Source organism: Branchiostoma lanceolatum, chromosome 3 (assembly GCF_035083965.1).
Source record: "Branchiostoma lanceolatum isolate klBraLanc5 chromosome 3, klBraLanc5.hap2, whole genome shotgun sequence".
Taxonomy (NCBI): Eukaryota; Metazoa; Chordata; class Leptocardii; order Amphioxiformes; family Branchiostomatidae; genus Branchiostoma; species Branchiostoma lanceolatum.
The window spans coordinates 29,461,383-29,478,621 of record NC_089724.1 but is presented as its reverse complement, the minus strand read 5'-3'; the positions used below and the strand labels follow the sequence as shown (position 1 = coordinate 29,478,621).

Below are 17,239 nucleotides of genomic sequence, written 5' to 3'. Positions count from 1 at the left end.
TGAAGAGTAGCGGCATACAGAATAACACATTCACAAAATGATCAACATACAAGACGCGAGGCTGAATTTTATTCTTGTAGTCAAAGGAAACAATATATCATACAGGAACACAGGCATACTGGCTGGAAGCAGTGGCATCGGTCGGGAATTACAAGAAGTCCGGAGAGATGCGTCGAAGCATCTGGAGTGAGTTACGAGGAGATAATTAGGAAACAGTCGTCCTAAAAATAGTAAAATTTGAGTGCCGAATCGTGCAGGCCCAGACTACTGCTAACCTCCTCCCAACCAGTTTCCAAACCAATCTAGGACCTATTCACGATCTCCCTAACACTTACGGTTTAGAAATTTTAAAGTCATTTTGAAACATTCGGCTGACGCAGTCAACCAGGTTCCAACTTCGCAGACCAACTACAGACGCCCTTGCTCACGACTCACTCCGAACCATGATCTGGGGAAGGTATGGAACGGTCGGGAGGCCTGCTATTAGAAATGCGTCTAATCTTACCTATTCACATGCCCTGCGTAGCTCCTTCCCTTATCTATTGCGTAGAAGCATCCGTTTGGCACGGCTGGACATATAACAAACGGGAGAAATATGCTTTATTGAAACGTAAAAGTTGTCTGTGTTTCTGATCAGTGTTTTACGGACTTGAAACTCGGCGTCTGTTACTCTGAATAAGATTGATAATTTGATACAGCAAGAGAGCTCTGCGGACTAACATTAGATAAAGATTAAAAAGGTGTCAAAAACATTTGATCATTGACAGGGTTAGAACTTAATGGTACCAGTCGATGCAGAGCTACATGTGGACCTCTGTCCCACCTCAACTGCAGGCGGCATTCCAGCTGGGTGTGGTTGTCATGCTAATAACTGCATTCAAAGAGGGAACATTGGCTCTACAGGTGCCAGCAGAGTGTCCAGATGACATACGGACCTATCAAGAGGTAGATTGTCAAATTTACTTATCAATTGACAATGTAATAATATAGACAGGCCATATAAGTAATCAAACTTTAGAATTATGTCATTGTCAGTAAAAATATTTCTAAAACAAGTGTCATATATTGTTGCAGGCCATCACAAAGTGCAACCTTCCATACCTGTCATCAGACAGAAGTGGTGAGCTGTCAGCTTGCATTGTTCCCGTTGCACTGATTGGAATCATATGGCCCCAGTTAAAGGACAGCCGTCTCCAAGAGCTATCTGTTTGTAAGTTTCATCTACTTGGTTATGTTTGTCCTTACCTATGGAGGGCTTTGTTATGACTTTAAGGTTTGTGAAAATTTACCATTTTAAACCTAAGATAGCCTGACTGTCTTTCCGTATTTAATTCTCTCTTTTACTGTAGACCTCCATGTGCCAGCCAGTCACAAGTGTGACATCTGCCAGCGACAGAGACCAATGTGGAAGTACTGGCGATGCACAGCCTGCAATGCTTCCTGTTGCATGGAGTGTACACAGGTTCTCCAGACAGGGCATATGTCGCATGACCACCCTCCTAAGTTACAAGAAGGTATTCAGCAGCGTTTTATGTCCTTAATTCATTGCTTAGGATCATGGAATGCAACATACATGACACATAAACCTGTCAACATTCAAAAGTCGTACAAACTCATAATGATTAAGTCAAGATTTACCCTTCCAGCCTAATTAACTGATACCCAGAATTTTATGTATTATACAAGCTTGCTGAGTGGTCTTTTCCTCAAATTTTCGGCAAAGAGTGGATCACCATACCATGAAGACATCTTCAAACCATATTGGTTTTACAAACAGCCTTCAGATATTAAAATATTAATATGATAAGGACTTCTTAATTTTGTCACATTCAAGTCCCCTGTGGGCCTTCAAGGTACACATTTTCCAGAAAAAATTAGTATCTATGTGTTCAGCATGGATTACTCTACAACACTGCAGTCTAGTTACAGGTACAACTATGCTAATAAGAAAGATTTTTATTAATATCTTCAAAATGTTTACAAAAATGGCAGGATTGGAATATTCATGAACACCTAGCTAAGTACGCGAAATCTGCACCACCACGTTTAGACTGCTATCTTTTTGTAAATTTTGTCTACTTTCCAAATATGTATTTTTCTACACAAAATATTATTTTATGGGGGCCCACAAGCAAGGAAAAGATAAGATGTCAAAAATGTAACTTTTGCCTTCTCCAGGGGAGAAATGTGATCTCTTTGTTGGTATAAGTGAACAATACAGCTAATCAAGGTGTTTACATAGCACCCTGACGGCAGGGTTGCAGACTACCTGGGGAGAACAATAGGCAGTTCTCGCTTGTTCACACCTTTACCTGGCAGTACCTGGTATGCGCTAGACAACTAATGGCTTGGGTCTAAAAACAATCAACATTGTTTTGTGCTAGCCCTTTTTTATGCTCTCCTAGCAGAGTTGGTGGGAAGACTGTGACCTTTTTATTGCCACAAATTGCGAATCGAATCAGGAAGACATAACCGCACTCCTCTACTCTAGAGCAAAGAATATGCCAATTTTGTAGTCTAGGTAAAGTAGAAGACGAAGTACGTTTTATTGTAGACTGTCCTTTGTATGATAGCGATAGAATAATTCTTTTCAGTTTTGTGTTAAGTAAATTCCCCTACTTTAGATACCTGAATAGTAGAGAGAAATTTATATTTATTACAGCCTTTGATTGGATAGACCTGAACTCTAACTAATCACACAGCCTCTTATATTTATACAATTACCAAGAAGCGATATGAAGTCGAAAATACTAAAAGCATGCTAGATGTTTATATACAGTGATACTCGTGAATACGTATATATTTGTTAACATGTGACCCAGCGGGGCAAGCATGTACAATAAACGTTAGAATTTTAATCATCATTATAAAGGCCTTCTTCATTCATTCCTGCGTTTAGTATATAATGTCCTTGATTCCTATTTTAATCTCCTGTTTTCTCTCTACACTCCCGTGTAGACAGAAAACTGGGCATATGATAAAAAGGTCTCAATCTTCCCACCAACTCTGCTTGGAGAGTGCTTTATCTAAATTTTAAGCAAAGAGGTTTTATGGCATAAGCGAACCTACACGCGAAATTCATTGGACTGTTTTGCTCATTTCATTATGTACGCCAATTTGTCACTCATCTGACAGTTCTTCCCTTTGCCCCGCTATCCGGCAATTAGCCTGATACAAATATAGTCGTGTCAACATTTGCAATTTTGGACAGTGGACAACATCTGTTTAGCATGTGATACAGTCAAAAGTTATAGCCAGAACAACCATTAACATGGCTCTCCTCTATGAATATTATCTTCTTTCTGCCAGAGCTCGAGGTAGGATTCGAACTCATTTTGGACATGACTTTGCGCCGCCTTGTATGTCTTTCTTATTCTCCAATCAGATGTTAGGCTCCAGCTAATGCTTTAGAAGTTTGTCCTGCATTATTTCTGAATTAAACTACCTCGTAATTCCCTCCCCAAGATGCAAGCAGGAAAACACCACAAACTGTTTAGGGGGAGCCGTTTTTTTACGGGGAAAACATTATTTTCTGTCTCTAGTCAGCGTTCACATTTTTCTCCAGACAAAGAAATGGACACCGAAAAAAAAGGCCCAGAAACATTTACCAAACTTAGGCCTGGTTGCAGACTGCATCGTTTGAAAAAAAAACAACTAAAAGGCAGCTTTCTAATAATTACCGCATTTTGACCGTATTCTGATATCTAATAGAAAGACAATACGTAATATTTTGCCATACGCTGGTATCAAAATACTTTTTAACCCACAGTAGTAGTACTAGTAAGCGCAATACACATTTAGCTGAATACTAGACACTTCCCAGACATGTCACAAGAACCCCGCTTCACACTCCGCAGGGTGCCAGGTAGCATGTTTCGGCACCCCCCATGCAAAGTTTTCACAGTAGGCGGTGAGGGAGCAATTAGTGAACAATGGGGAGAATCTGTGAAAATCGGGGTCAAAGGTGGTTGCTATGTGTTGCTAGGGCAGCCAACACCCACTTCCTATGGAACCTCCAAACTTGACTTAATCTAGGTGAGAATACAGCAATGAAAATCTTTCTGTGATACCTGTTACAGATATTGCTGACACAAGAGGGCCCAATGTTAAGTTGCAGCAGGATAGTCTGACTGAGCAGGCAGAGCCAGTAGGAAATACACAAGAGACCAGGATGGGTGAGACTTATCCATTATATAAAGTGAAGTTTATTGCAAGTTCATGCCCGTGGTCTAACTGCAAATACATGGTAAAAACATATGGAAAAATATACATGCGTCAGAAAACTATATATAAACAGAAGTGATTGCCAGCTTTGGAAAGATCAAAGACCCCATATATTTTAAGATCATATAACAGTCTCTTAATCTTCTACATGCTGCCTTACCCTGTACAACCAATGCAAACATGGTGCCAAAAGGAGACTTCTACAGGAAAAAGGTTATTGAATAATATGTCAATACATATGTTGCAAGAAATATATTTACATCACAATTCCAGGTACCACTGATGTACGGGAAGTGACGCTAGTTAAAGCAGTTTCAACTTTGGATGGAAAAGTTCCAACACAGACAGCACCAGGGCAGAAGTGCTGTGGTTGCAGCAAAGTTCCAGATTGTTCCAGCAGTAACTGCAACTGCAGGAAGGCAGGGAAAGTGTGTGGGACTAAGTGCAAATGTGCCAAGAAACATCTAGACTGCAAAAACAAGAACAGTGTGGAAGTGAGATCAGTTTTTGGCACTGCAGGTCCTATATGATATGGCTGCAATGATGTTTGATAGCAGAACTGCTTTTTTGTCTTGATGTACTAAAGCCATCCTTGCATCACAGCAAATGATGCTGCAAAGAATGTACTTTCCTGTTACCAGCTGTTACGGTGAACTTAACAAAGAACATATTATATTCATAACAATTGGAGGTACCATTGATGTTTACTTTTTTTTTTTTTAGTATGATAATACCTGTTGTCATTTTTGCTCACTTGTTATTCCACCTCTCACAGGTCCAAAACAACTGCAGTACTGCTGTTCCCAGGTCTTCGTTGGCACATTCATGTAAGTGGAGAGTTAGATATGAAATAGACGGATCAAATTCAAAACATAACGTTAGATTTCTTGTGTTCGTGCTGCATGTTTTCAGGTTACTGCCAGCCGTTGATGACATATAAGAATTCAAACGATTAACCGCCATTGTAATTGTTTTAAAATCTTTATTATTTAGTTGAAGGTTGTCTAAATATACTATTGTGTGTTGTTTATATCTACTAGGGAGAAAGGTTGACCTGAATGAGCTGAGCAGAGGCCTCATGTTGATGGAAGGTGGTACACCTGATGTCCTGCAGCAGAGGGCCCAAACTGCAGGACTCATGTTTCGTGAACCAACCCCGAAAGATGGGAATTGCTTTTTCTGGGCCATCAATGACCAACTGCAGAGAGATGCCCTAAGAAAGGAAAGAGCTAAGACAATGGACCAAGGAGACATTAGGGAGGCAGTGACCTGCTATATAAAAGACCATCCCAAAACGGTACAGTTTGATTTCACTAACTTTATGATTCTTTTTGCTTATATGGTGCTTCTGTTCCTGCATAGGGACACATTTAGTAAGTAGAATGCAAGTAGAAAGATTCAATATAATATCATCTGTCAGTATCATTGCTATGTAGCTGACACTTTTTAATGTAACTGACAATAACATGTAACATTATTAATCATTAATCATCATATCTCATTATATGTCCTTGCAGACAAATGGTGAGTCAATAGTAGCTTTCACGGCTGAAACGAGCCTAGATGAGTACCTAGCAAAGATGTCCCAAAATGGCTCTTGGGCAGATCACATCTACGTGCAGGCCACAGCTGACTTCCTGAAGCGAACCATTCACATTGTTTCGACAAGTGGAGGTGAAGATGGCTGCTTCATCTGTGTGGAGCCAATAGGTGGGGAAAGTGAAGGGACCCCCCTTTTGTTGGGACACTACGCTGAGCGTCATTACCAAAGCCTGGACACAACAGGTATTGTGCTTTAGATTTTTGTCTTTTACACAATGTAAACTTTAAAAGAAACACAGTGCTGTGATATGTCATACACTGTAGACGTTCATTGTCTTCCCACAATAGACTTCCTTGCTTTCTATGAACAATATATATTTTTTTATACATTTTGATCATGCCATACATCCACGCTACATATCAGCTGCTTTAGGCTCCAGTCCTCCACCACTCCAAGGCTCCAGTCCTTCACCACTCCAAGGCTCCAGTCCTCCACCACTCCAAGGCTCCAGTCCTCCACCACTCCAAGGCTCCAGTCCTCCACCACTCCAAGGCTCCAGTCCTTCACCACTCCAAGGCTCCAGTCCTTCACCACTCCAAGGCTCCAGTCCTCCACCACTCCAAGGCTCCAGTCCTTCACCACTCCATGATTATGAGGTGTGAATTAATTTGATTTTTATTGGATCCTCATGACCTCAAAGAAAAGGCAAACTACATTTTATTATGTGATATGTACTTGTCAGCATAGTAGTTGAGACAACTGTCCATAATTCCCATAGTCGGTCTCTGTTAAGAGCAATATGCAGCCAGCTGATGGCACCCCCTCCGAAATACTGCAGAATCATTGGTACAAGTGTAAGAATAGGATGTATATGTAACCAATGCATTCCATTATGAGCAGTACACGACAGTGCGAATCACACACATATGGTGGTAAACATGGCGAGCCCTAAAGCTTTATTGTCTTATGCAATGACATGTAAAGTAGTAGTGAGTCATTTTTCTGTATTTACCAGGTATCTATTGCGATGAGATATCACAGCTTGCTGGGACCTGAGTCTATTGGGGATACACCACCTGTGGTAAGTAGTTAAAATGGCCTCCCACACTGATATACAAACAGTGCCAGATGCAAAAAGAAATGCTCAGTATAGGTATTAGTCTAAAGCTACATGTAACTTTGGACCAAATTGATTGCAGAAGTAAGGAGAGAAACATTCTTTTTAATTTGTTCCTTCTTTTGTTTTTGACACAAAATTTACAGAGGCGCAGACAGTCAGAGAATGGTGATATGCAGGTATTCTTCATTAAGTCATCTTTTTCATACCCGAAATGCTCTACATGCTATCGCTATCGATAAATTGCATACTTAATTGCACTTTCTTTTCTCTCTTTGCTAATAGGGTTTTATCTGCATATAACTTGAAGCCATATGATTGCAATTACTTAAATTACTGCTCTCTCTTACCTGAAGTTTTCTTCTTAGCTTACAGATGCACCCAGTGACCTTGTAGAGGTGCAAGATCCTAGAGATAGCCTTCAGTCTTGGCTTCAAGCTCGTGATAATTTTTCTGCTGATCTGTTGTAAGGAAACTAAGGCTGGCCTTTTCTATAATAACACGATACTAACATTTTTTGTTTTGTTCATCTTTTGGCATCTTAACTTGCTGACATCTACAGCTGTCTCTTTTTTATTGTTTTATTGTTTACACACTACTAACTGGAAGAACATATAGCACTATGAAACAGCAAACTGCAAAACAAGACTTTATCTGTGATGCTATATGTATGTAATAATGATGTCACACATTTATCTGTTATTACCATGCTACGTATTTGCAAGGTATGAAAGAAATACACTTGCTATATATAGACTTTATCAAGAAAAAGGCACACTTCGAGGGGATTCATGTAATCTTACTTTAACATTGACAACATTTTGATCCCATGCCCTCTTTTTCTTATTTTTGTGTTAAGGTTTGGGCCATGCGAGGAGGCTGAGCTGAAGGGATATTTTACTTCAATCAAGCCATTCCTGCAAAGACTCGCAGACGGAGAGGTAAGTTTAGATGAAGGTATTGTTTGGTACATCAAACTGTAAGGTAAACAATTTCAATGTTATTGACAGGGCTTCCTATAGTATAATCCAAGGACAGATATTTAGTGTGGAAAAATAATTGTTGATGTCCGTTTTGTGTTTTAGATTCCAGACAACAAGCGGCACTCCACATTCTTTGGGCAAGATGAGGAAGGCAACTCCACCAGAAGTGAGTCTTTTTTCTCAATCTGTATCTGTATCTATATAGCCGGTATAACCGCCATATGAGGCGTAACAGACCTGAGCTTTGCAGGCACGCGGTGTGGCAGCAGCTGGTTGTATTACACTGAACGGTCTGTTACACATAGTCAATATACTACTAGTAGTAATAATGGTGTGTGCACATTTAGTTGTTTAGTGCAACCCTTGCATGTTTTTACATTGATGCATATTGGAAACTTCATGACACATGTACAGTTAAAATAACACCAGTATAATGACTCATGCTAGTCTTTCCTGGTACACAAAGGATCACAAGTGAACAAAATTTGAAATGGCTGATGTGGTCAGAACTCAATGACTTTGTAAGTTTTACATACAAAACAGCCTAATTATCACCATTGTTCTTCCCTTTAGGGAAACTGTATATGATGCATAAATCTGGAGCATTTACTGAGGAACAGGCCACTTTCATCGGGAAGTGTATTATGAAAGAGGTGAAGATTCCTCTGGAGATGCCACTGGTAAGCCCTCTTCTTACTTGTTAGCAGTCATCATGACAAACTTTGATATTGGGGTTGGTGTCCAAATGGGCTGTATCCACTGTATTTTCTCTGCGGCAGCATTATCTTCTTTTGTGACGCTGGGCAACAACATACAACACCTTTCGATTCATGGACTTTAGTGAACTCTACCTGCAGTTGCTTGCTTATGTGTTGGCAGTTCCTTGTATGGAAGACTGCATTGGAAAATGACTAATCTTTATTCATTGCGAAAAAATATTGAATACATATGTAGTAATATTCCAATATGTTATAAGCCAACTGCAATGTTTTGATACATTATGTTGATGGTTGTAATTTCTCTCATCCAAGAAAGACTTGTTGTTGACATGTAACTGTCAGAAGCAATGGAGTTTTGATTGGTGCAATTGAGAGGCACATTTCAACATTTTAGTACTTAAATTCTTCTTTTGGCTACAGCTGATGGAGTATCAGATTATGGTCCTCCTACCAGAAGCCCTTGCTGCTATCTACCAGGTGAGGAAAGGCACGACCACGCTGGAGGAGGCCAGGAACTGTGTGTGGAGAGCTGGGTTTCGAGAAGACCTTTAGTGTGTTTACACTGTAGATGCATTTGCTGGTCATAGCTCTTGTTGTAAAGAGGTCTTTTAAGGAGTTGGTAGCTGTTGGTAGCTGTTCAATGACTAGAAGTTTGTGTAAGATAATGGTATGTCCCTTTTCTTCAATGTTGTGTCAAATAGTTGACTGTTTTGTAAGAGTTGGTAGAACATGTTTTTCTTCCATCATGCACAGTTTTCTTCTGTCATACAGTTGACAGTTTTTTCAGAGTTGGTAGAACATGTTTTTCTTCCATCATGCATAGTTTTCTTCTGTCATACAGTTGACAGTTTCTTAGGAGTTGGTAGAACATGTTTTTCTTCCATCATGCACAGTTTTCTTCTGTCATACAGTTGACAGTTTTTTCAGAGTTGGTAGAACATGTTTTTCTTCCATCATGCACAGTTTTCTTCTGTCATACAGTTGACAGTTTTTTAGGAGTTGGTAGAACATGTTTTTCTTCCATCATGCATAGTTTTCTTCTGTCATACAGTTGACAGTTTTTTAGGAGTTGGTAGAACATGTTTTTCTTCCATCATGCATAGTTTTCTTCTGTCATACATTTGACAGTTTTTTTGGAGTTAGTAGAACATGTTTTTCTTCCATCATGCATAGTTTTCTTCTGTCATACAGTTGACAGTTTTTTAGGAGTTGGTAGAACATGTTTTTCTTCCATCATGCATAGTTTTCTTCTGTCATACAGTTGACAGTTTTTTAGGAGTTGGTAGAACATGTTTTTCTTCCATCATGCATAGTTTTCTTCTGTCATACAGTTGACAGTTTTTTAGGAGTTGGTAGAACATGTTTTTCTTCCATCATGCACAGTTTTCTTCTGTCATACAGTTGACAGTTTTTTAGGAGTTGGTAGAACATGTTTTTCTTCCATCATGCACAGTTTTCTTCTGTCATACAGTTGACAGTTTTTTCAGAGTTGGTAGAAAATGTTTTTCTTCCATCATGCACAGTTTTCTTCTGTCATACAGTTGACAGTTTTTTTGGAGTTAGTAGAACATGTTTTTCTTCCATCATGCATAGTTTTCTTCTGTCATACAGTTGACAGTTTTTTAGGAGTTGGTAGAACATGTTTCTCTTCCATCATGCACAGTTTTCTTCTGTCATACATTTGACAGTTTTTTTGGAGTTGGTAGAACATGTTTTTCTTCCATCATGCATAGTTTTCTTCTGTCATACAGTTGACAGTTTTTTCAGAGTTGGTAGAACATGTTTTTCTTCCATCATGCACAGTTTTCTTCTGTCATACAGTTGACAGTTTTTTAGGAGTTGGTAGAACATGTTTTTCTTCCATCATGCACAGTTTTCTTCTGTCATACAGTTGACAGTTTTTTAGGAGTTGGTAGAACATGTTTTTCTTCCATCATGCATAGTTTTCTTCTGTCATACAGTTGACAGTTTTTTAGGAGTTGGTAGAACATGTTTTTCTTCCATCATGCATAGTTTTCTTCTGTCATACAGTTGACAGTTTTTTCAGAGTTGGTAGAACATGTTTTTCTTCCATCATGCATAGTTTTCTTCTGTCATACAGTTGACAGTTTTTTAGGAGTTGGTAGAACATGTTTTTCTTCCATCGTGCACAGTTTTCTTCTGTCATACAGTTGACAGTTTTTTCAGAGTTGGTAGAACATGTTTTTCTTCCATCATGCATAGTTTTCTTCTGTCATACAGTTGACAGTTTTTTCAGAGTTGGTAGAACATGTTTTTCTTCCATCATGCACAGTTTTCTTCTGTCATACAGTTGACAGTTTTTTAGGAGTTGGTAGAACATGTTTTTCTTCCATCATGCATAGTTTTCTTCTGTCATACAGTTGACAGTTTTTTAGGAGTTGGTAGAACATGTTTTTCTTCCATCATGCATAGTTTTCTTCTGTCATACAGTTGACAGTTTTTTAGGAGTTGGTAGAACATGTTTTTCTTCCATCATGCATAGTTTTCTTCTGTCATACAGTTGACAGTTTTTTAGGAGTTGGTAGAACATGTTTTTCTTCCATCATGCACAGTTTTCTTCTGTCATACAGTTGACAGTTTTTTCAGAGTTGGTAGAACATGTTTTTCTTCCATCATGCACAGTTTTCTTCTGTCATACAGTTGACAGTTTTTTAGGAGTTGGTAGAACATGTTTTTCTTCCATCATGCACAGTTTTCTTCTGTCATACAGTTGACAGTTTTTTAGGAGTTGGTAGAACATGTTTTTCTTCCATCATGCATAGTTTTCTTTTGTCATACATTTGACAGTTTTTTAGGAGTTGGTAGAAAATGTTTCTCTTCCATCATGCACAGTTTTCTTCTGTCATACATTTGACAGTTTTTTTGGAGTTAGTAGAACATGTTTTTCTTCCATCATGCATAGTTTTCTTCTGTCATACAGTTGACAGTTTTTTCAGAGTTGGTAGAACATGTTTTTCTTCCATCATGCACAGTTTTCTTCTGTCATACAGTTGACAGTTTTTTCAGAGTTGGTAGAACATGTTTTTCTTCCATCATGCATAGTTTTCTTCTGTCATACAGTTGACAGTTTTTTAGGAGTTAGTAGAACATGTTTTTCTTCCATCATGCATAATTTTCTTCTGTCATACAGTTGACAGTTTTTTAGGAGTTGGTAGAACATGTTTTTCTTCCATCATGCATAGTTTTCTTCTGTCATACAGTTGACAGTTTTTTTGGAGTTAGTAGAACATGTTTTTCTTCCATCATGCATAGTTTTCTTCTGTCATACAGTTGACAGTTTTTCAGGAGTTGGTAGAACATGTTTTTCTTCCATCATGCATAGTTTTCTTCTGTCATACAGTTGACAGTTTTTTCAGAGTTGGTAGAACATGCTTTTTTCCCATCATGCACAGTTAAAACATTTAGTACTAAATGTCTTGCGAAACATGTAATGCCATTGTTAGCATGTTGTGTTTATCTGTGTATATACAGTGCCAGAATCTGCTGCTGTTCAAGGATTAAAAGTTTGTGTAAGAGAATGGAATGTATCTTGTCTTCAATGTTGTGTCATATAGTTGACAGGATAAAGATACTGTAGTGCCTTGTTTGACTCAGGAGAACAACATGTGCCTAATGCTAACAACAATATTTGAGAAAATTGGGTTGCATTGCAGGGTCATTCCATCTGTACTTGCCACTCTGCGCTCATGTAATCATTATTCTGATAAGCCATCGAACTAGAGTTTGGCCAAAACAAGAGTCAACAGACTTTTGGTTACACTGTACATTGTGTTTTATAGAAAACGACCACATTAGTGCAAAATAGAATGCTTTGTGACATAATCAACACCCAATATAGCTTCATAAGCCTCAGGAAAATGGTGTGTTTTAGAGTTTCAAGTAACTGCTATTTGCCCATCTTCTACCGATTTGCCGACATAATCATGGTAAATGCGCCTGTTGGTTACTTGGAGTTATAAAAGTCAAGTCAAAGCTGTAACAGGTACAATGAAAGGCAAAATATTTAACTGGCTACTTATATAAATCTCGGCTTTAAATACACACTACAGGAAGGTTCTATTAAGGACCATTAAGGCTATCCATCTATCTTCGGTGCTACAATGTTATGCAAGTGTAGACAACGTTACTTTGCGCACGGTTCACACATGAATCTTCTTAATTGTCACATCCGTACGCGTGAACGAATTGTGATCGGGCGATGGACGTCATGTTTACCTTTTATGTTTCAAACAGCGGTCACTTCCGGGTTAGACTGTGGTAGAATATACATAATCATAGAACACTAAAGCAACACAGTTTGCGCAAAGTATACTATTTTAGGGTAGGTTTAATTCTAATACAAAAAGAATCGGCAGAATTCTACCGTTCAACGAGAAATTCATATCATGGATGCGCCCTTTAGTGACAACTGCGACGACTTCTGGATGCCAACAGTTAAATGCTATCCCAATATGGCGACGTTTCTGGATATCCAGAATCCGCTCTTCTGCTGACTATCCCAATATGTCGGCAAATGGCGACGTTTCTGGATATCCAGAATCCGCTCTTCTGCTGACTATCCCAATATATCGGCAAATGGCGACGTTTCTGGATATCCAGAATCCGCTCTTCTGCTGACTATCCCAATATGTCGGCAAATGGCGACGTTTCTGGATATCCAGAATCCGCTCTTCTGCTGACGACCGCCCGCAGTGATTGTTTACGCCCGGGTTTCCATTATTATTCGCGCTGAATCACGGCGAACGATATCCACTGTTTTTCTTGCAACCGCTGATCCAAGAATTCTATACATTATGTGGGAGATAGACTGACCCGTGGACTCCCTAAAAACAGTTTGGGTTTTGCAAACTGTTTTGCTCAATTTAAAGTTGATCTTTGTGACACGCAGGCACTGTCACAAACCGTGCCTAGGCACCAAACGTGACAATAACGTGATAAACCTAACCCGGAAGTGACACATAGCACATCCTGGATCGACACCCTTGGTTATCCCAAAGCTGCACACTTGGCTTGGGACGTGTTTGGGATAACCAAGGGTGTCTATCCAAAATGTGCTCTTTTGGCTTGCGAGTCTGGCTACGATAATCACATGTAAGATAGTCTCCGCCTTTAAAACACGAAGCTCCTCCCCCAAGAGCATGATCTAGATAGACACCCTTGGTTATCCCAAACGCGCTCCGCCTGGAGCACATCCTGGATATCCAAAACCTGCACCCTTGGCTTGGGACGTGTTCTGGCTATCCAGAAAGTGCTACGGAGCGGTTTCTAGATAGGAGCGGTTTCTGGATACAACAGGCTTCATCATGCTCGCTCCACGCACAATGAATGCAGACGCATGGTTTTCGTCATCCTCAAGAAAATGTGTATACCTTTTGTTTTACGTCAGCTTGAAAATAGAAATTACTCCTCCATGGAGGGGCTTTACAGAACGATAAACAGGACTTGGCGGCTCCACGCACAATAAATGCAATACATGGTTCACGTCACATTGACAAAAATAGAAATTAACTCCTCCATGGAGGGGCTTTTCAGAACGATAAATATCTTGGCGGCTCCACGCACAATGAATGCAATACATGGTTAATGTCACCTTGAAAAAAAATCAGTCCTCCATTGAGGGCTTTACCGAAAGATAAACACAACTTGGCGGCCCCACGCACAATGAATGCAATACATGGTTCACTTCTCCTTAATCCATAATCCATAGCCTATGAAGGAACTCCCTAGAGCTCCTCTACGAACCTTCCATGGAGGTCAGTGCTCGTAGAGTCCTGCTGCAGTCCCGTTAGAGACTACCGAACACTAAGAAGTGGCACCGTGGCTGGTGTCACCATTTTCATGTGGTGCTCATGGTGTTTGTAAGACCTTGGCGACCATAACAAATACATGTAGGAAAATGTATTCATTTGTTTGTACACTAAACATTTATTTCTACACTAAACATTTATTTCTTTGGTTGCGCCTTGGTAGAAGCATTCGTGTCACCGCACGTTTGGTCGACGGGAGACTAAAGTTCCTGACATCAAAGGGACAAGAGGATAGACCTCCTGCACGAACATGCTTGTCGTAAACGTGCAAGGGAAATGGTTGTGTTGTGTTGCATTGTATTCAGGGCTGTTACTTCCCCAGTTTATGGTGTTTGTGAAATATGCCACCCCCCCCCCCCCCGTGTGACGCTGACTGTGCGACCCGCCGGGCCGGAAATAGACACAGGACACAACGTCTTTGATGCAGCAAAAGCCCGTCTAATTTTCCGTCTTGCATAAATGAAATGTGCTTGGAACACATGTCCGTTGCGCGATCAAGCTCCCATAGAACAAAGTAGATGGAAAGAAAGCACAATTTGCCGCCCGATCGCGAACCACGCGGGAAAGGCTAAAAACTTTTACTGGGGTGTTAGTCCATTCTATGAAAGGGGAGAGCCCATTGACAAACACACTTGCACACAAACATGTTTTCTTCAACTTTTAATTCTACAGATGTTTTGAAGAATTTCTGAACATATCTCGTTGATTATTACTACCCCCAGTGGCACAGTCATCACAAAAAGTTCGGTTCTCATCAAAAGGACATGTATACGTCTACACAGATTTGGGACGTTCGGCACGAGCGGAAAATCCGACCAATGACAATGCCCGGCGCCATCGCTGTGATTGACAGACGTGACGCCACTTTGTCGCGTCGACTATCCGGATAACACAGGCAGATTGATTTCTGGCATGTGACACGTGTCGGACATAGTAGGTCAGACACTGAGTTTCCATTACCGTTTCAGAATAATGCAACTTCTTGGTGCAAGGTCTAGGGACATCATTGCATGAAAGTTTGGTCACAGTGTAACGAAATTAAAATTAGCATTGTTGTCAATGCTGTACGTGTGAGTTGACTAACAAACCTTAGGGATATATGTAGTTTGTTATAGTTAATTTTTTAACTGACTGTGAAAGCAACAACTTCAGTGTCTTTTGTAATTGATTAAAATTGAACCCTGTGGTTTACCAAGGATGGGTTTACACATTAGAGCCCGCATTATGGCCCGGGGGCGGAACGCGGCGGACGTCAGAAAGAAACTTTCACACCAGGCAAACTGGTGGTCCGCTGTGAGACACGCCCACGGTACTCTCTGCGAGTGAAAAATGTGTCGCCTGGCTGTTGCTATGGTAATGGCCTCCGAAAGTCTCTACGGGATATAATAATGTTAACAAAATGCAGCCCGTAGTATGTTGACAATACGGGACCGCCGCGCGAGCTCATTGTTCTTACTTGGAGGCGCGAAAGGCGGTTAGATCAGAGGTACTTGTCGGCTCCTTGAACACACACAAACACACAACGAACGAGAGCAAGACGGTTTTATAAATAACGCCTCCTTGACGAAAGTATTATGCGCCTTTATTTTTGAACGATTAAATTGGAGACAAAAATCTTAGATGCTCACATAATTGTTAAAGGCACCCAGAGCATTTTATGCGACTTGAAAACTGGACATATTCTAGTTGCTGTGATCTTTATGAAATAGACGCTCAATGCCACTGTTTACCACATTTGCGTTCGGATTTCTAATCAAAAAATTTTCTTATATTATTAGCGGTCACGTTAACCATGATTTTGCCTTGAAAGTGCGTGGAGCCATAGGGAAACACGTTAGAGCGGCTTGCGCGCAGTCTGGCCGTAGAGCGGCATTCCAAATAGAAATTTTCTAATTTTTCTAAGCGGTGACGTTAACCATGCCTTTGCCTTGAAAGTGCGTGGAGCCATAGGGAAACACGTTAGAGCAGCTTGCGCGCAGTCTGGCCGTAGAGCGGCATTCCAAATAGAGATTTTTTAATTTTTCTAAGCGGTGACGTTAACCATGCTTTTGCCTTGAAAGTGCGTGGAGCTATTGGGATTACGTTGGAGCAGCTTGTAAGAATCGTGGGCGGTAGAGAGCGGCGCTTCCAAATAGAGATTTTTTATATTTTTCTTAGGCGTGACGTGAACCATGCTTATGCATTGAAAGTGCGTAGAGCCAGCCAGCTCCATGGAGGTAGAAAAACATCTGCCGCAGGGCTGCACTAATCGGCTCCATGGAGCTATTAGTGCAGGTACTATTGGGTAGGCTGGCGGGGGGACAGAAACGATATGGCACAACGCCTGCTAAAGCTCCGTTTCAAGAAAGCTAGGTTCCACAAAATTGAATATATGTATAAGTAAAGAACATTCAGTGATGATCGATTATGTCTCATTATAGTTTTGCATTGCGTACCCTTATTATTATTAAGGACGACCAATTTCCCACAAATCAAAGGTAATTTCTTCTTTTGCTCTCAGAACAAATTTACATAGTGATCATGTTGAGCCCAAGGATCAGGCTCAGCCAAAGAAGTATTTTCAGGTAAAAAATCGCAAGTTTACTCTTGTTGAGTACAGAAACAGCCGAGCGTCCTTCCATCATTGTTCCTTCATTAATGTTGTCTATTGATATGTGCAGTTAAGTTTTTGGTAATATTTTTATAATAGAATCTATTCCCGACATTCTTATCTTCAACAAATACAACTATACAGTACTACGGAATTTTGTATTGAACAGCTAGAATTCTACAAACACCTGTTATTTATCTCTTACCAGAATATATCTTATCACTATTCCAACGTC

At 40.1% G+C, this 17,239-nt stretch overlaps 2 protein-coding genes across 2 annotated transcripts; both read left to right on the top strand.

Moving 5' to 3' along the window:
• Positions 1 to 786: 786 nt before the first annotated feature.
• Positions 787 to 4,827, top strand: LOC136429356 (uncharacterized). Its single transcript, XM_066419203.1, has 5 exons — positions 787 to 945; positions 1,075 to 1,210; positions 1,350 to 1,514; positions 4,080 to 4,175; positions 4,498 to 4,827. Exons 1-5 carry the CDS (start codon positions 793 to 795, stop codon positions 4,752 to 4,754), a joined length of 807 nt encoding a protein of 268 aa, XP_066275300.1. The 5' UTR covers positions 787 to 792; the 3' UTR covers positions 4,755 to 4,827.
• A 176-nt stretch (positions 4,828 to 5,003) lies between these two features.
• LOC136429355 (uncharacterized) lies at positions 5,004 to 9,688 on the top strand. Its single transcript, XM_066419202.1, has 11 exons — positions 5,004 to 5,051; positions 5,265 to 5,521; positions 5,742 to 6,009; positions 6,191 to 6,423; positions 6,783 to 6,848; positions 7,031 to 7,063; positions 7,253 to 7,350; positions 7,744 to 7,825; positions 7,970 to 8,033; positions 8,441 to 8,547; positions 9,007 to 9,688. The coding sequence occupies exons 2-11, from the start codon at positions 5,303 to 5,305 to the stop codon at positions 9,136 to 9,138; spliced, it is 1,302 nt and encodes a 433-aa protein (XP_066275299.1). The 5' UTR covers positions 5,004 to 5,051; positions 5,265 to 5,302; the 3' UTR covers positions 9,139 to 9,688.
• Positions 9,689 to 17,239: the final 7,551 nt, after the last annotated feature.